General features: G+C 58.0%; 1 protein-coding gene across 1 annotated transcript in view; it reads right to left on the minus strand.

Moving 5' to 3' along the window:
• LOC102371226 (myosin-10-like) overlaps positions 1-18,792 on the minus strand; it is a 38,298-nt gene that overhangs the window by 4,481 nt on the left and 15,025 nt on the right. The window contains 26 exon segments of the mRNA XM_025207748.1: positions 1-72; positions 667-875; positions 1,333-1,456; positions 1,785-1,873; positions 2,095-2,223; positions 2,421-2,582; positions 3,290-3,502; positions 3,731-3,943; positions 4,158-4,406; positions 5,239-5,391; positions 5,689-5,793; positions 6,117-6,323; positions 6,432-6,576; positions 7,049-7,261; positions 7,504-7,675; positions 8,484-8,607; positions 9,557-9,694; positions 9,964-10,170; positions 10,415-10,546; positions 11,019-11,127; positions 11,591-11,751; positions 12,364-12,433; positions 12,790-12,911; positions 13,355-13,548; positions 13,942-14,010; positions 14,795-14,909. The exon segment at positions 1-72 is cut by the window's left edge and continues 1 nt beyond it. Coding sequence (XP_025063533.1) covers positions 1-72; positions 667-875; positions 1,333-1,456; positions 1,785-1,873; positions 2,095-2,223; positions 2,421-2,582; positions 3,290-3,502; positions 3,731-3,943; positions 4,158-4,406; positions 5,239-5,391; positions 5,689-5,793; positions 6,117-6,323; positions 6,432-6,576; positions 7,049-7,261; positions 7,504-7,675; positions 8,484-8,607; positions 9,557-9,694; positions 9,964-10,170; positions 10,415-10,546; positions 11,019-11,127; positions 11,591-11,751; positions 12,364-12,433; positions 12,790-12,911; positions 13,355-13,548; positions 13,942-14,010; positions 14,795-14,909 — 3,896 coding nt within the window.

Below are 18,792 nucleotides of genomic sequence, written 5' to 3' on the forward strand. Positions count from 1 at the left end.
TCCACCTGCAGCACCACCTCCTTCAGCCGCTTCTCTGCCCGGCGCACCAGCTTGCCCGACAGCATCCGCTCCCTGCCAAGGGGTACAAGATAAGCACAGCCCGGCCTACCCAAGCATGATTTGCACCAGGGTATTCTAAGTAGGTACCCCACTGCACCCCAAAGAATTCTAGGTAGATGTCCCACTCCCCACCAAAGCCTCCTGCTTCATGGCAACAGCTCAGCCCCTAACAACATCTTGGAAAAGATGGGTATCATGCCTTCACCCCTAAAATTCTGGGTAATCTGCCCCTTGGCTTTGAGGCTCACACTTCGAAAAATTCAGCATAACAGGAACCCCTTTACAATGAGTCATACACAGGAGCACTCTGGGTAACCACGATAATTCTGGATAGCTATCTGCCCCTCTGCTGAGGACAGGAATCCTACCAGATGGGTTCTAGGTAACCAGAACCTGGCCCATTATAGGCTTTTTTCCCCATAATCCTTTTGCAGGGTAACCTTGTCTATCTCCACCCCTGAAAAAAGGATTCCACACGCGAGAATGTGGGTGAAGCAAACTGCAATCCTCAGAAGGTGGTTTCCCTCAGAGGATTCTGGATTAGTAGACCATTGTCCCTAGACACGGTTCCCATCTGGGTATTCTGGGTAGCCAGCCCTGACTTACCGAGCCTCTTGCTCCAGCTGCTCTTCAAGCTGGGCCACCTTGGCCTCCAGGGTGGCTATGGCCAACTTATACTTGGATTTGACTGAGGAGTCCATCTCGCCTAACTTAGCCTTCAGTTCCTTGTTCTGCCGCTCTAACTGCTGCCGTGAGTTCTCTGCCTTCTGTGAGAAACTGCGCTCAGCGGCCAGCTCTGTCATCAAGGTCTCCACCTGTGGAGGGTGTTGCCAGATCAGACCATTTCATTTGAAGGCTTCTCCCACTCGGCACTCCACCCCATGAGGCACCGCACCTCACAACACTACTGACCCCTACACTACATGGCAGCCCAGAAATCCATGAAGCCAGAAATGGGGCAGAGGCTGGGGGGGGGCGTGTCTCTGCCCTAGGGCAGGCTGGGTATGTAAGTCAGTCACACTCCCACCCCAGGGGATACTGGGCAGCCTGTTCTGGGGCTCTCTACTCCAGAACATGTCAAGCCCAGAAGGGAACCCCATGCCTGTGGCCTGGGGAAGACCCCAATAACTCCAATCCTGGCAGCACCCCTAGCCTGGGAGGAAGCCCCCTAGCCCAGAACATGTCAAGTATGAGGGTCCCATCCCTGCACTGGGGACTTCAGGGCAATGATCCCTGGGGGTACTGGCACCCTCCCTCCCAGGCAGCCCCCACCTGCAGGGTGAGCTTGCGGTAGCGATCATTCAGCAGCTCCATGTTGCTCTGCTCCTCATCCAGCTCCTCCTCCAGCTGCCCAATCCGTGCCTCCAGATGTCGCTTCTCATCCAGCAGTGCCGACCTGGAGAAAGAAGAAGAGCCAAAGGGGTGGGCACAGGGTAGAGGACCACTTGGGCTTAGCAGGAGGTCCCAGGACATGGCAATGTAGCATCAGCAAAGACAGGGAAACAGGCAGGGCATGGAGGAGATAACACCCAAGAGGGTGCAGGAGGTGAGGCATGAGTGGGGTCTAGGGAAGCAGGCATGACTTCAAGCACTCAGCTGGGCAGAAAACAGTCTTTGCTGAACCAGGTGTTGTGGGCACTTCTGGCATGGTGGGGTTGGGCCAGGGCTGGTAGGTAGTCTCTGGCATAGTAGGCATGGCCTGGGGCAGTGAGCAGGGCACTCACTTGCCACTGGACCCATTGGCCAGCTCATCAGCCAGGTCATCACGCTCCTGCTGGGCCTGTCGCTTGGCTCGCTCCGACGCTGCCAGTTCCTGCAACAGGACAGGGTGCTGAACAGGCAACAAGGACCCACACAGACACCCTGCCCCCACTCCATCCTAGCCCTGCCCTTGCCTCACCCCAACCCCACCCTGACCCAGCTCCAACTCCTGCTCCATCCCCACAGATTGGCCTCCCAGTGTAGCTTTGCCCTCTCTCCACTTCTTCCCACTCCGCTGCTCACCCACCCCAGCCCCACCCCCTCTGGACTCACCTCCTGCAGCTGCAGCAGTTCTGCTTCTAGGTTTTTCATCTTCTTCTCGCTCTCACGGGCCTGAATGAAGATCTCCTCACGGGAGGTGCGAGCCTCCTCCACCTCCCGCCACAGCTCCTTCATCTGTGCCTGAGGGGCGACAGGGCAAGACTGAGCCAGAGGGAACCCCATGTCCCAGCCATTGAGTTCCCAGAGTACAGGAAAACCCCATCCTATGGAGCACACAGTGTCCAGATATTGGGGTCCTATAATACAGAGTAACCCCTAAGTTCTCACAGAACACTGGGTACCACTGCGTGCCCCCTGCAGCCAGGACTTGCCCCCACCTGCAGTTTCCGGAGCTGTTTGACGGCCTCCTCACGCCCCTTATTTGCAGCTTCAATCTGACTCATCACGTCCTGCAGGTCAAGCTCCAGCTTCTTCCGTGCAGCCACAGCCAGTGCCTTCTGTTTCCGCTCTGCATCCAGCTCCTGCTCTAGGTCCCGCACCTAGGAGTATGGAAAAGAAAGGTGTCAGCTCCTGCCCATGCCCCCTCACTCCCCTGCACCACCCACCAAAGACCACCCACACTTGCTCCCATGTGCTTTCATGACTCTGTCCATGCTCCTCCATCACCTGGGCCCACACAACCTGTTTCCCCTTGATTCTTTGGGCCTACCCAGCCTATGCCCCCTTGTTCCCCTGAACCCAGACCCTCAGGCAGGTGTCAGGGGCCCTAAGAGGCAGCCTATTCTGGATTCATTGCCCAGTTGGCTAAACCTGCCAGGGACTCTTACCTGGCAGCCCCAAACTGGCTGATGAACCAGCTTGCCATTATGATGACCTCCTAATTGTCTGCTGGGGAGAGCAGCCTCCCCATTTAAGTCCTTCTGTGGCAGCGGACTGCAGACCCACCAAACACTTATGCCTGACAGTCTACTGTGGTCAGCCTCTTTGGATCTTGTGCTCTTCAGTTTTCTGGTTCCTAACCCAGCTCCACCCTACTTTTGGACTCTGGCTGTTTTGAAACTCCACTAGGCTTCAGTAACTTGGCCTCTGACTTCAGAACCCCGAGTAGGCCTGCGACTTGGACTTTGTCCCTGGATTTCCCCTTCACTTTGGGAACCATGGATGCTAGCTCCTGTCTCTGGCCCTCCCCTGGTTGCCAGACTGCCCATGACCCAGTCCCTTCAGCAGGTGCTAGCCCTGTGCCAACCTGCTTGAAAAGCAGCTTCTTCTTGTCATCGTTGGCATCATCACGGTTCTGCAGCTCCCGCTCATGTTGCGCCTTCATGGCCTGCATGTTAACCTCCAGCCGCAGCTTCCCATCCTCCGTGGCCTGCAGCTCGTCCTCCAGCTCCTCCAACTGCGTCCGCATCTCCTGCACCTGCTGCTCCAGAGCCCGCTTCGACCGCTCCAACTCATGCACCTGCCAAGGAGAGAGGACACAACAGCTCTCAGAATCCACTGCACTGCAACCTGTCTTGAGGAACATGGACTACTGTCCCCAGAATGCACTGAACCCTGACCCATACAGTCCCAGGGATGGACTATGCCCCCCAGCATGCACTACACTGTTAGTCCCTCCACCCATGCTAGTGCTGAGAAAGAACCCAAGAATCCAGGTTCCTATCCAGAAGTTCTGCTGAGGTCTTACATTCTTGCCGACATCATCCTTGGAGCTGACCAGGTCGTCCATCTCAGCACGCAACTGCTTGTTCTGGCGCTCCAGTTCAGCCTGCAGCTCCAGCGCCTCCTCTAGCGCCCGGCTCAGTGACAGCACCTTCGTCTCCTTCTCTCGCGCCTCAGCCTCAACCCGGTCCCGCTCCTCTGCATGCCGCGCTGATACCAGCTTCTCTTCAGCCAGCATCTGTGCCACAGGGGGTGGGAAGAGTTAGACAAGCGGAGCAGAGCACAGGTTGGGCAGTGGTGAGGCAGAGGTGAGTCAGACCCCTGGGAGCAGGTGGGGACAACTTAGGCTGAATGTAGGGGTGTCAGGAGCTGGGGGGCCAACATTTAGGGTCGTCAGTAGCCAAGAAGCCAAGCCCATTTGGGGAAGGGCCTGGGGGCTGGGAAGGCCTCACCTGATCAAATTTCTTCTGACGGCGCTCGAGGGCTCCTACAGTCTGGCGCTGCTGGCCCAGCTCCACGCTCAGGTCATCCAACTCCTGCTGTAGCCGTGCCCGCCCCTTCTCTGCCTTCTCAGCAGCCACCACCTTCTCAGCATAGCGCTGTCCTAGCACCTCCAGCTCCTTGGCCGCCCGTCGGCGAGCCTCCTCCAGCCCCTCTGCCACCCCTGCATCCTCCTCCAGCTTCCGCCGTGTCTCCACCACCTGTAGAGAGACAGCATCAGATGTCTGCAGATGTTGGAGCAAGGTGGGGAGTCCTGGGACATGGGCTTCTGTCCTGCAGTTCAGAGGAGCTAGGACTGCACAATGCTCAGAGGAAGGGGAGAAAGTGATCCAGCATGCCAGTGCACTGCGCACCATGCCACACAGGGGCAGTCCCAGCAGGTTGCACTGCTGTGCTGCACTGATGGACTGTACTGCACCAGCACAAAGTAACAGCATCACACTGCACTGACTCACCACACCACCATACTGACCTGGAACCTTCACTGACACACCATAGCAGCACACTACATTCCCACATTCCACTCACCCCAGAATGGTGTGTGGCAATGGCACACTGGGCTGCTGCACTGCAACACTATGCCAGACCCAAGCACATTCATACCATAGTGCACCACGGGCCATGCTTTTGCACAGCACTATTATGTATGCTGATGTGCCAAACCAGCACACTACACTACTACAATGCACAGTAACTTCACAGAGCACCACTGCACTGTGCCACCAGACCTTAGCTACGCATATGGGCAGCACACCACACCATGCTGCCATGCAACAGCACACTACATTGTGCTAACCATACTCCATCCATGCATAACAGACACAGCAACACACAACCTACTGTAAGCACTGCTCCACACACAGAGTACTACCAAATGGTGCTACTTCACCGTACCTCATTGTGTCACTGCCCTACACCTCTGCTCCAGGCAACACAAAACACACCGTTCTACTACCCCATATGCATTACACATGCAGCACACAATGCACCACTGGTCTGCGTCCTGCACTATTCACACCGCCATGCCCCCACCTGCTGCTGCAGGCTCTGGATCTGGCGGTTCAGGTTGGCCTTGGCAGCCTCATCCTCCTCCATCTGCTCCAGTAGGACACTCTTCTCCTCCTCCAGCTGACGCACCCGCGAGCTCAGCGCCAGCTTCTGCCTTGTCTCCTCCTGCAGCAACTCCTGAGGGTGAGAAAGGAAGGTAAGGATCAGTCAAAGTCAATGCCCAGATGCCACCTGGTTCAAAGACCCTGCCCCAGCCCCTACCCACAGATCAAAGATCTCCTCCATTACCCCTGGATCAGAAGCCCTGCCCCTCTCTCACCCCACATAATAGACACCCCCGGACCTCACACCCCTGCAACCAGTCCCAATAGCATCCTGCTGCACTTCATCTGCATTAAGCCCCTCCTGCCCACAGCCACAATCCAGAGGGCACACTGTGCTGCATAAGCTGGCCTGTGAACCCCCATGAGGTACCTGGGTATCCTGCAGGTGGGATTCAACTGTGGCTAGGTCCTTTGTGAGTTTGATGGTCTTAGACTCGGTCGTACCCAGAACCCCCGAGACTCCATCCAGCTCGCTCTGCGAAGGAAAGGGCACAGCACAGTGAAGGGGAGGGCTGGAGACCATACTCTGTAGGCACCTCTGCTCCAGAAGAGTTGTGACCCATGAAGCCCATCCACAAAAAAAAGCGTTATGGGACATTCCAGGTTGGCCAGTGACCAAAGGCCAAGTGTCAGCTGCAGATAGGACCACATACAGGGGCCAGATATGAGGGTAGAGGGACCCATGGAGACAATCCAGGGGAGAGAGGGGACAGGATGCCAGGGTAGATGGGCTCATAAGGCAGGACATCAGAGCAGACAGACCCATGGGGCTGATGTGGGAAGACATGTGTGTCTCACCTGCAGCTTAGTCAGGCGCTCAGTGAGCTCAGCCTTGGCACGCTCAGCCTCACCCACCCGGGCCTGCAGCTCCTGCACCTGCCCCTCTAGTTTCTTGCGCTTCTGCTCCGAGTCAAGACGTGTGCCCTGCAGCGCCTTCACCTCCTGGGCCAGCTCCGCCTTCTCCCCCTCCAGCATCTGCTTTGCCTTCTCCAGTGCTGCCCTAAACTGGGGGGCAACATAGTTTTCCTTGAGCCACAAGAGAACCCAGGTGACCAAACTCCCAGCTCCTTGTGCTCAGACCCCTACATCCTTCCCTGGAATACTGTCCCATACCCGGCGGGACTGCTCTAGCTGCTCTGACAGCTCCTCCAGGGTGCTGGTGTGTCGTTGTCGCATCTCCAACACCTGGGACTCATGCGTCTTCACCTCCTCCTCCATCAGCTTCTTCAGCTCCGTCACCTCCTGCTCCCGCTTGGACCTGCAGTGCAGAAAGGGATGGGGCAAGACATGGGGCACAGGAATGCAGCAGCCTCAGGTGTGGGGTATATCAGGTGCTGTTTAAACAGAGACATCTTGCCCAGCACCAAGCCACCTTGGGAGTGTTTATGCTGGCCCCTTCAACTGTCTTGGTGTGTAGTGGTAGAGACAAGAGTAGCTCTGGAGTGTTCTGCAGGGCGGGTACACCAGAATCACAGGCCTGTGCCAGAGCAACAGGGTGCTGCAGCTGGCTCAGGAGGAGAGATGTTTTGGGGACTAGTAATGACAGGGTTCTATCCTGTGCTATGGGGCGGGAAGGATGTTGCAGCCAGCCCTGGATGGGTGTTGTGAGGGCAGGTGCACTGGGCCAGTGTGGCACAGCAGCTAGCTGTGGGGAGTACCAGGGAGAAAAACAGTGCTGCAACTGGCTCTGGGGGCCATGACCAGCAGCGTGGAGCGGGGGTGGGGCATACCGCAGCTCCTGCTGGGTGGCGGTGGAGTCCAGCGTGTCCTCCAACTCAGTTTTCAGGGCCTCCAGCTCCTCGCCCAGGTCTCGACGCTGCTTCTCGGCCTTAGTGCGTGCCACTTTCTCTGCCTCCAGGTCCTCCTGTGCCTCAGCCAGCTGTGCTTGCAGCTCCCGCAGTGACTTCAGCACCAGGTTCTTCTGGGCCACCTCCTCCTCCACCCTGTGGCAGAGGCAGGGTCAGTGGGTCAGGGGGATCCCAGAAGAGTTGGGAGCTGGGGGGATGGAAGAAAACAGCGCCTGGCCCGGCACGAAGGGGAGATGCTGGGGGAGTTAAGACCCCAAGGGTGGGGGATGGTGCCTGGCCAGGGAAGTTAGGAGCACCCCCATCTGACCCAGGGGAGTTGGGAGTAGGCAGAAGGCAGAAGCGGGGAACCAGGGGCATGGAGGGGGGAAGGGAAGTACCTGGCCAGAGCAGCCTGCAGCTCAGCTTCCTTGCGTGCTAGCTGTGCCCGCAGCTCCTCCAACTGCTGTTGCAGTTCCAGCACCTGCTCTTGCAGGTCTGTGGCTTCGCCATCCAGCCGCCGCTTCAGCTTCTCCAGCTCCTGCCGCCCCTTCTCCTCCTTCTTCAGCCGGTCTGCACGGAGGGCAGGGGCTCAGACCCAGTGGGCCATTCTTGCCCACAGGGACCCCCAGTCTGCCCGGAGGCTGGCACTTCCCTTATTTCTTACCCCTCCTCTGGCTGGTACACCCCCCACCCCAGACTGCCTCACACAGGAGACTCCTCCGTAAGCCTCTGGCCTGTGGGTCCAGGGATGCCCACCAGCACCCCTGCTGCCTACTCAAAGGAGGGACAAGCCCTGGAGGTTTCCCCAGTCCCACATGCCACCCACCCTGAGGGCCATACCCAGACCAGGCAGAGCCCCCAGAGCCACCCTATCTGGTTGTGCTATCCAGCAGGACACTGGATAGGTTGGGAGGGTGGGGGGAAGCACATCACAGCCTGGGATGAGGATCTGGAGAGAGTCCAAAGAGGTGGAAGCAGGCAAAAAGATGAGGACTCTGGGACATGGGCCCACATGGCACCGACCCCACAGGCTGTGCTAGATCCTGACAACTCAAGTAAGGACACATTCCCCAGCAGCAAGAGCGCCTGCCCAGCACTGAACATAAAGCACTGAGGCACTGGGCAGAGGCATGCAGATATGCCTACAGCCTCCATGTCCAGACCTACCCTCCTGCCCAACCCAGGCCGGGGCTGCACCCACTCCCATCTCTATGGGAACTCCATTCAGACCCCAATCTGGAGGGGGACCCAATTCAGCTCTGGACCTGGACTCATGCCCCCAATCTGGATGCATATCTGGAGCCTGACTCAGCTGCAGCTCTGCACCCAGGTGGGGCTGAGACCAGGGTCCAGAGTATGTGCTCCCTGCCCTGCTCACCTTCCATGTCAGCCATGACAGCCTCGTACTTATTGCGCAGCTTGGACAGGCTCTTCACCTTCTCCTCTTCTTCTGCCATGTGGGACGTGAACTCCGAGAGGCGCTCTTCCATCAGCTTCCGCTCCTGCAGGTATGGCACAGGATAAGGCCATGCAGGGCACTTCCTGCCCCAAGAACCAACCACCTCCCTCTTGCCCTCCTCCCCAAGAACCAACAGTCCTCCCATGCCCCCGACCAGAAGCCATGCCCACAGCCCCAGCCAGCTAGGGTTGACATAATCCAGACTCGCACTGATGCACTGACACTGCACCAACTGCCAGGTCCAGGGCTCACTCTGACTCTGCAATAGGATTCAGTTTGGAATCGGGCTGTAGACCAGACCCCACAGACCTGGGTTGCAACCAGAGGGCTCAACCTGAGATGCTGAGGTGGGCAGAAATTTCAGCCCTGCTGTGGCTTCTGAGCCAGCTACCTAATCAGCCTCAAGTTTATGCTAACAGCCACTGAGAGACTGAGCGCTGTGCCCAGGTCTGGGGTCCCCAGCTTTTGTCCCAGGCCAGAGCACGACTCAGGTTACGAGACAAAGGAAGGGACAGGGATCAGAAGCAGAAACTCCACCTTCCAGTCCCAATCTGGGTTCTGCAACAGATAAAAACTAAACCCCAAGCTACAAACCAGAGGGCCAAAGGCTGAATTAGCATCCACACCAGGACAGCCAAAGGAAGCCCAGACCAGGGTCTACATTGGGTTCACCCCCTTTTGAAAGGCAGAGCACGGTCCAGATGAAGATCCAGGAAAAGGTCAAGATAAGAACCATCTCCAGGCCCCAATCAGATCCCACAGGGACCCAACCCATCTCTAGCCAGAAGCTGATGCAGGTTCAGACTGGAGCAGATGTTGGATGAACTGGGGCGTACAGGGCCCAGAGATCCATCTCCAGAGCCACCCAGCAGTAGGCCAGCCCCACCCAGAGGCATGGGGGCAGGACAGAGGGCACAGTCCACCACGCCATTTGATCTCTCCAAGCTCGTACCAGCCCTGTGGATGAGAGACTCATGGCAGGGCACCCTCACCTTAAGGAACTTGGAGTTCTGGTCCTCCAGCAGCAGGACATCCTCCTCCATCTTCTTCAACCGGGACTCCATGGTCACCTTCTCCAGCTGCAGCTTCTGCCGTGCCGCCTCCTCCTCTTCCAGCTGCTCCTCCAAGTCCTGGGAGGAAGGACAGGAATCAGAGGACAAGGGCAGCATGATATGTACCCCAACAACTTCCTTAGCCAGGTGCCCCACAGCCCAGAAGGGAGCCCCATGCCTGTGGCCTGGGGAAGACCCCAATAACTCCAATCCCAGCAGCATCCCCAGCCTGCGAGGAAGCCCCCTAGCCCTGATCCCTGCAACACCACCAGTCCAGGACAGCACTTGTGATGGCCCCTCTTCCAGCATACCCAACCCATTCTGCCCTGCCCTACAGCCCCCAGCACCTGGACGTGCTGCTGCATCTTCTTCTTGTCACTGTGCAGCTGCTGGGCACGCTCCTCCTCCTCCTCTACCCGCGCCTCCAGGTCATGCAGGATCTCCTCCAGCTCCTGCTTCTTAGCAGCCAGGCGTGCTCGCATCTCCTCGGCCTCAGCAAACAGCTCCGTCTCCGCCTGCAGCTGCTCCGCCAAGATAGCTTTCTCCTCTGCCAGCTACACCAGGACCAGCACAGGTCAGCTCTGAGACCCAGACACCTGGGTTCCAGCCCCAGCATGGGTGGGGTGGGAACCAGGACACCTGGTTTCTCTCCCAGTTCTGGGAGGGGAAGGGTCTTATGGGTTAGAGCAGAGTGCTGGTGGGAGCCAAGATGCCTGGGTTCCATCTCAACTCTGGAAGCAGATACAGTCTGGTGGGTTGGAGGAGGCTTGTCCCTGGGTTTCTGGGTCCCCCCCTCACCTGCTGGTACTTGCTCTCCAGCTCCTGGAGGTCCAGTTGGGTTTTTGTGTGCTTCTCCTGCACCTTCTGCAACTCCAAGGCCTTGGCCTGCATCACCTCATCCTGCCGTGTCACCTGAAGCAGTGGCTTCACCTGGGGGCAATGGGGTGTGATGGGGAGGAGGGCTACGACAGCCCCAAGCATAGCCTTGTCTCCCCCTGAGACTCAAGGTCCCCTCCACCCCCAAGTGAATCCAGTTCCCATCACCCCTCTACATCCAGGTCCATATCCCCCCGCTGCCTGCCCCAGCACAAGTTCTGAAAGCAGATACTAACCTCCTGTACAGCCCCAGCCTCAGCCACCACCCCAGGGCCTGGTCCCCCCAGCTCAGTCCAGAGCTCCTACTTCTTCCCCTCAACCTGTCCCAGAACCAGGCCTTCCAACACCCAAAGGGCTGGCCCTCCTCGCTATCTCACCCAGGCTCAGGAACTGCCTTCACTATCCTTCAGCCTATACCCCATTGCCCACCCCTCACTGTCACACCCCAGCCTTGCCCCCTAGACCATGCCCCCACATCCCAATCCATGCCCCTCCCCCTGGCACACACCCTATGCCCCACTCGCACCTTGGTGAAGAGACGCCACCACTGCCAGTGGCGCAGCTTGAGATAGGCAGCACAGTTCCGCTGCATCACCCGCAGTGCACTCAGCTGCTGCTGCTTCTTCAGGAACGCCCTACAAGTGTCACTCATCATTTCCTGCCCCAAACACCAGGGCTCTCACCCAGCTCCAGTTGGGCAGGGGGTCTAGTGGACCAGAAGAGGAGGGCTGGGAGCCAGGACACCCCATTTCTATGCTAACTCTAGGTGGTGAGATGGATCTGGTGGGTCAGAGTTTGGGGAAACAGAGAGGGTCTGCCAGACATGATGCCTGGTTTTGCTCCCAGCTCTGGGGGCGACTGAGTCAGAGCAGGGTAAATGGGAGCCAAGACATCCAAGTTCTCTCTGCACTTCATGTTTCCTTGAACCCAAGATTCCCCACAACAGCCCAGTGAATGGGGGGGGACGGGGGGACGGACGACAGACACAGACGGCAGAGGAAACAGACCCCTGCTTCCCATTCCCCCACCAGGCCATGCCCCCCCTCCCCCCAGCCCCGCACCTACAGCCCACAACCCCATCCCACCCTGCACACTCACTTCCTGGCCAGGTAGCCACGGGCAGCAGCCTGGAAGGAGACAATGATGTCGGTAATCTTGAGGTCACGCTCTTCTTCAAGGTGCGCCAGCACACCTGCCCGGAAGAAGATCTTGCTCTGCCCAATGCGGTACAGGTTGGGGTCCAGTTCCAGAGACTTAATCTGGAGCAGGGCAAGAGACCAGGTCAGCAAGCCTGGGACTGAGGGAACCATAGCTCATACCTACACCTTCCCGGGGACCCACCCAGCACGTGCCCAGCCAGGGGCCAGCTGGGTACTTGAGCCACTGGTGGTGGAGGGGATGGAGAAGCAGGTAAATGGGGAAGTGGACACTGAGATGGGTGGATGCAGGGAAGGAGAGGATTGGGTGGGAGGTGCAGGGGAGTATCAATGCTCAGAGGGATGCAAGGGAGTGATGGGGCAAGGGAAGGATGGAGTTGTATGAAGGAAGCAGTAGTTGAAGGTAGGATGATGAGTAGTTGAAGGTAGGATGATGAGAAGGGGTCAGGGTGGATCCCTACAGGTGGGGCTGGTGGGTGGGATGGGTGAAATGCCATCTGAGCAGATGGACAGTGCTGGACAGGAGGGTCAGTGGGAATGCTGGATGAGGGTGGAAGCATGGCTGGTAGGTGGTGGTTGGGAGATAGGTAGCCAGGTTGGTGGGGTGAGGATTAATGAAAAGGTGAATGTATGTGGTGGCTGGGTAGGCAGCAGCTGGGTGGTGATGGCTGGGAGATGAAGTTGAACCCCTGGCCTGCCCCACACTGCTCATACCATGAGCTCGCAGGCCTGCTTGCCGTCCATGAAACCTTTCGGGATGGCGTTGGGTGTCAGGATCTCATACCTGAGTGGAAGGGAGGACACAGTGAATTCAAAGATGACACGGCACCATCCCCTGCCTTACAGATCCACCCCTCCACAGCATGGTGTGAGCCAGGGCAGGATATTGGGGTATATAGATCAGTAGGAGCTGGGGGCAGGATATTGGGGTATATGCATCTGTTTAGGTGGGTCAGGGTGGGATGCATACTGGGAAGGCGGGGGTGGCCAGGAAGGGCCAGGATACTGGGGCTAGATTGGCCTCTGGGGTTGATCCAAGACAGGGAGGGCTGGATTCATGGGTCTGTCCTAGGGTAGAGGGGCTGGCAGTCTGTCTGGGCAGAAGGTATCCTGGGGTGGGGAGGGGACCAGGGGCAATACCTCTGACGGAACTCCTGGAAGATGATGCGGTTGGGGAAGCCCTGACGGCAGATGCGGATGCCCTCCAGCACCCCATTGCAGCGCAGCTGGTCCAGCACTAGGTGGGGCTCCAGCTTCCCAGCCTGCTTGACAGCCCGCCAGGGCAGGGACAGGGGTCAGTGCTGATGCCACAGCACAGCCACCAGCATGCACCCACCAGCAGGGACACCCCTGCCCCTGCAGCAAGACCAGCCTCAAGTGGGAAACATGGTTTCACAACCATGAGCAACTATCCCTTCACTGCTGTGCGTGCACCACGCTGCTGCAGCTTTTGCCATGGGAGCCCTTACACAGCCACCCCCTAGGCATGCCCCCTTGTACATCCTAGCCCCAGGGTAGCACACCCTTTACCACCACCCAAAGGCTCTGGCTAACACACCCATCCCACATGCAACAGCTGATGCAGGTCCATCACACCCCACCCAGGTCAGGCCGGACCGGTGCAAGCAGGTCCCTGCCATCACCCTGTGCACTAGCATGCTGCACGTGCAGTGCCTGGCAGAGGAAGGGAGAGGACAGGACTCACCCGCTTCTCATGGTTGGGAATGATGCAGCGCACAAAGTTGGGGTTGGTGTTGCGCAGGGTGGACATGAGCTTGGAGAGTGACTCCTTGTAGAGCTGCCCCACAGTGCGGAACATACCCTTCTTGGTCTTGTAGGATGAGCCAAAGGCCATCTCGCCCATACCACTCACTTGGTCCAGCCCCACAATTCGGTCCACTGAGGAAGAGATGGAAGGGTCAGGGAGAATTGGAAAGGTCTCCTACAGCACTTCCTGCTGCCCCCACCCCAATGCAGTGCCTGCCCCACAGCCCCAAGCACTCCCCACAGCCCCTCTGCCTTGCAACCCCCACAGCTACAACCCTCAGAGCACCCTCTTCTTGCATGAGCCCAAATGGATGGAGGATGAAAACTGGTGCAGAGGGTTGACTGCAGGTCCCCCACCCTGTTGGCCTTCATGGGAGGTCAACTCTGACCCTGAGGCCTAGGCCATGCAAGCACCCCAGACCCCAAACACTGCCCTGGGGTTGCCTCTCTCCTGCCCCAAGGTCAGGGTCCTGGCAGGGGGCGGGATGAAGTGATCATGGCAGTGGTGGTGGAGCATGGACGTACTTTCACCAGGGCCTGGGGGTGCCACAGCGTAGCTGTCAAAGAAATACACCTTCTGGATGTTCTGGATCTCTGGGGAGGCCAATGCCAAGGCCAGAGCAGGGGCAGGGGCAGGGGCAGGGAGAATGGACAAACAGAAGACACACAAGATGTTAAGGACAAGAGAGACAAGAAAAGATGGACAGGTAGAAGACAGACAGGCAGAGCCAGAGACAGGCAGACAGATGAGACAGGAAGCAGAAGGAGGGCAGGATGGCCAGGCCAGGATGGAAGCAGTGAAGCGAGGAGTGGAGACAGCAGAAGAGCAAGGAGGTTAGTGCAGAGGCATTAACATTGCATGGGGGGTTGGTGGTGTTCAGTGGTAAGGGGGCAACCTTGCCAGGGGGGGAGAGGACCCCAGACCTAGTACATGTTTGGGAAGAGGAGGTGACCTCCATTATGGCCCCTGAGACAGGATGGTATATGGGTGGGGACAACAGCAAGGGGCAGGGCATGTCCACAGGGGCCTTGCTCTGGGGGTGTCTGTGCAGGGGAGTTGCCTCTCTGGGGGGTGGCCACAAGGGTTGTTGGGGTGAGGGAGATAACTGTGGATGATTTCTGTTAGGGGAGACAGTGACTGCTGGGGGGGGCCATGGACGTGGGAGAGCCTCCAGTGGGAGAGTCCATGCTGACAGGTCCCTGCTAGAGAGTAGCCAAAGGGTGTCAGAGGCAGGGTTCTCCCTTGGGACGCAGTGGCTACATGCTATCAGTAGGGGCACTGTCCTGTGGAGTGTCTGCGTGAGGACAACTGTGTAGAGTGTTTTTCATGGGTTCAAATGCCCCAGCCCCAACCCTGCCCAGCATCTCCAGGCCTCACCGTCCTTCCAGAGCTCAGCGGTGAAGCGGTCAGCACTCTGGTGGAGAAGCGTGGCCACATTGTCATTCAGGGGGTCCATGTTCTTCATCAGCCACTCATCTGCCTTGTAATCCACCTGTAGAGAGCAAAGGGTCAGCACTGGGCCACACCCCAGCCCTGAACCTGGGGTTGGGGGCAGGGTGAAAGGAAGGAACCCCCAACACACACCCACTTGGCTACCTGGATGCCTGGGTTTGCTCCCAGCTGAGGAAGGGGAGCAGGGTCTGATGGGTTAGAGCAGGGAGACTAGAAGCCAGCACACCTGGGCTCTCTGCCAGTTGTGGGAGGAGTGAGGGATCTAGTAAGTTAGAGTTGGGGGGGGGGCGGGCAGTGGCTAGGCACTCTTCTTTTCCTGTTGCAACAAGTGGCTGCAGTGAGATAACAATCCACTGGGGGTAGCCTGCCATTAGAACAGTGCATGCACACACGCACACGCACACACACACAAACACAAGCCCACCTTGCCAGCATAGTGGATGATGCAGAAGTCGGCCTTGTCACGCAGCTGTCGGGGCTTCTGGAACTTAGGGTGAGCACCTTGCTCCTGGATCACCTTCTCCACAAAGCTCTTGTCTGTAGCCTTTGGGAACCAGCACTCCTCATCCAACAGGGCTAGCACCCCAGGGGGGTTTGCCTACAAGAGACACTTTCACATGCTACCCTAGCATGCCAAACCCACAGGGACCCATGCCACCCGCCACAGCACAGCATCTCCCACCCTTCTCTTCACAGCAGGACACTCCCTCCCTGCAACACAGTGCCCTAACTTCCTGTCCCACAGGGGCACCTTCTTACTCTTCCTACCCTAGGTCCATGACATGATGCCAACTGACCTCCTTCCCCATCTTCCCTACTCCCTGTCCCATGGTACTCCCTGCCAAACACCGCACCCTGCTTTCTGCCTCACAGGGGCCCCCTCTTGATCCGCCATAGCCCAGCCCCACAGCACAGCGTCCCCTGCCCTTCACCACTAACACAGCATTCCTTGCCAAGCCCACACACCCTGCTTCCCACTGCACAGTACAGCAACCCCCAGGACTGCCCCAAGCCTGCCCCACAGCACACCGGACGCTCAATGAGGTCGATGCAGGGCTGCAGATCGAGGCCAAAGTCAATAAAGTCCCAGGCGATGCCCTCACGCTGGTATTCCTCCTGCTCCAACACGAACATGGTGTGGTTGAAGAGCTGCTGCAGCTTCTCATTGGTGTAGTTGATGCACAGCTGCTCAAAGGAGTTCAGCTGCGGAGGGAGCACCACATGTTAGGGGTGCAACAACCACCAAATGGGAGGAAGGGTATATTCTACCTGGGGGTACTAAAAGAGCTATGGAGAGGGCTCACAGAAGGTTCTGGAGTGTATGAAGGTCTCTCAGGATCTGGGAGCCAGGACATGAGGGGTGTGCATAGTATACCAAGGTGCATGGAGTACACAAGGGAGTCCATGTGGTTTGGAGCCATATGGGCTGTGCTTCATGGGCCGTATGGGGTAGTCTGTGGAGTACCAGAGTGTCTAGGGGCGACAAGGGGACAAGGTGCATGCAGGTATCTGTGAGGGATTGGGGTGCATGAAGGGCCATGGGGCACAGCAGGGAGCATGTGGGTGTCTCCAAGCCAGGCAGGTAGCAGATGCTGGTAAAGGTAGGTGCTCATGGATGGTGTTCCCAGGTGCAGAGGACACAGCAGGGTTCGGTAGGTGAGCAAGAGGCATCTAGATGCACAGAGTATGTGTGGTGTGGGGGAGTACAGGGGCACTAGGACATGAAGGGGTCACCAGTGGGATGGTGGGGATAGGGGACAGGGGGTACCCTACAGGATGTAGGGACCTCACCTGGAAGATCTCAAAGCCAGCAATATCAAGGATGCCAATGAAGGCAGCACCCTGGCGCTTGGTGCGGTCCAGTGCCCGGTTGATGCGGTGTACCAGCCAGCGGAAGAGTCGCTCATACGTGGCCTTGGCCAGAGCCTCAATGGCAAAGTCAGCCTGTGGGAGGGATGGTGGGACATGTGCTACACATGCTTCTCTTGCACCCTGGCCTCAGACCTGCCCCCACCCACTGCCCTGCACCCTCCTTCCCTTGGCCCCAGAGCACCCCCTCAAGCCTGCTGCCACCTCCAACCCCTCCAGCCCTGCCCAAGGCTCACCTGCTCTTTCGTCTGTGCCTTCTGTACATAGTCACGCCCCACCTTGATGCGGGGCATGAGGATGGCACGGGAGAACTCAGTCACATTGAGAGCCAGCAAGTGGCACAGCTTCTGGGCAGCTGGGGACACAGTGAACATCAGTGCCAGAGCACAGTGCCCCACAAACCCCCACCGCTGCCAGCTTTGCTGCATAGGGGAGCCAGCCAGCTCCTGCCCTAGAGGACAAGGCCCCTAGCCCCACCCTGAACCAACCAGTACCACTACCACCCTCCTCCCCCAGCTAGATTGGGGCTAGCAGCACCCTTCCTTCCCATGGAGAGGAAAGGCCTCTCTCTCCTTCCCCTGCTCCAGCCAGCCCCAACCTAAACCCAGTGCCCCCAATCTATAACCACGCCCACCCGTACCAGTGTTATCCGGCATGGAGGCCTGGTCTGAGTTACGCTCCTTGCGGAAGGCAATGTTCCCAAACTGCAGCACAGCTGACACCATCCGTAGCATACCTGAGGGGTGGGGGCCATGAGGGACACGTACACCCCACCCACAGCCCCAGCCCCTATGCTTCACCCACACTCCCAGCCTGTCCTATGGCCCCACAGCCCCCACCACTCCATCCGATACCCCGACCACAAGCCTATACCTACAACCTGCCCCATGGCTCCCCACCCTCTGTCTGAACCCCCAACCTAACCCACCTGCCTCAGGGCATCCTGCTCAGCCCCCTCTGCACCTCAAAGGGACCCTATGCAGTGCTTGCCCTCCTTGTATCCCTGACCTGGCCACCACCTTTGCACCATGGGCCCTGCCTGCGCCCCACGGACTCACTGTGAATCTCCTCATGAGAGAAGCCCATAATGCGCATGGACTCCAGCGTCTCCTGGAAGACCTCCCTGTCCTGCTGGCCCGGGATGGGCAGTGCCCCATTGGACAAGAACCGGTACTGGCTGAATGGCTCCAGCAGCAGTTCCCCTGGGGAGACAGATTGGGTAAAACCATGCCCTGAGGCCTTGAGATGCCCCCCACACCAGACTGAACACACGGGGCAGCTCCATGGCTGGCCTCCCTCCATACCAACCCCAACTCCATGGGATGGGACAGAGAACACTGCAACCAGTGTTTGCCACTGAGTCCAGATAGGGCTCATGGAGCCAGCAGGGAATCAGGCAGGAATCCTAAGAATCAAGGGAAAGTAGGACTGAAAGGGACCTCACAAAGTCATCTAGCCCAGCCCCCTGCTCAAGGAAGGCTCATCCCTGACTAAAGCATCCCAGCCAAGTATCTGTCCAACCTGCTCTTGAAAATTTCCAGAGATGGTGATTCCAGAACTTCCCTAGGTAGCCTGTTCCAATGCCTGACCATCCTCACAGTCAGGAAGTTCCTCCTAATCTCCAACCTAAATTTCCTTTGCTCCTAATCCTTTCCCCTACAACCACAGAGAAAAACCCAATCTCCATCCTCTCTGTAATCAGCCTTCAGGTATTTGAAAACTGGTATCAAGAGAAATGAGGCCTAGTGGTTACAGCAGGAGGTGGGGGGCCTGGAAAGCCAGAATGTCTAGGTCCTTTTTCAGCTCTGAAGATGAATAAGGTCTGGTGGATTAAGGCAAGACACCTGGGTTCCCTGGAGGCACAGGGCCATACCCTTCATGTGGTCGCCAGCCCCAGCCAGCAGCTGGTATAAGATATGGAAGGTTCGCTCATCCTTAGCCTGGCGGATGGCACGCGATTTCTCCAACAGGTCTGAACCATATGCAGTCATGGAAGGAGATGCAGGACCTGGGCCCAGCCTCCGAAACTCCCCCCCTCATGCACCCCCACCGCC

The sequence above is a fragment of the Alligator sinensis genome, unplaced genomic scaffold, assembly GCF_000455745.1.
Source record: "Alligator sinensis unplaced genomic scaffold, ASM45574v1 scaffold709_1, whole genome shotgun sequence".
NCBI classification, from domain to species: Eukaryota; Metazoa; Chordata; order Crocodylia; family Alligatoridae; genus Alligator; species Alligator sinensis.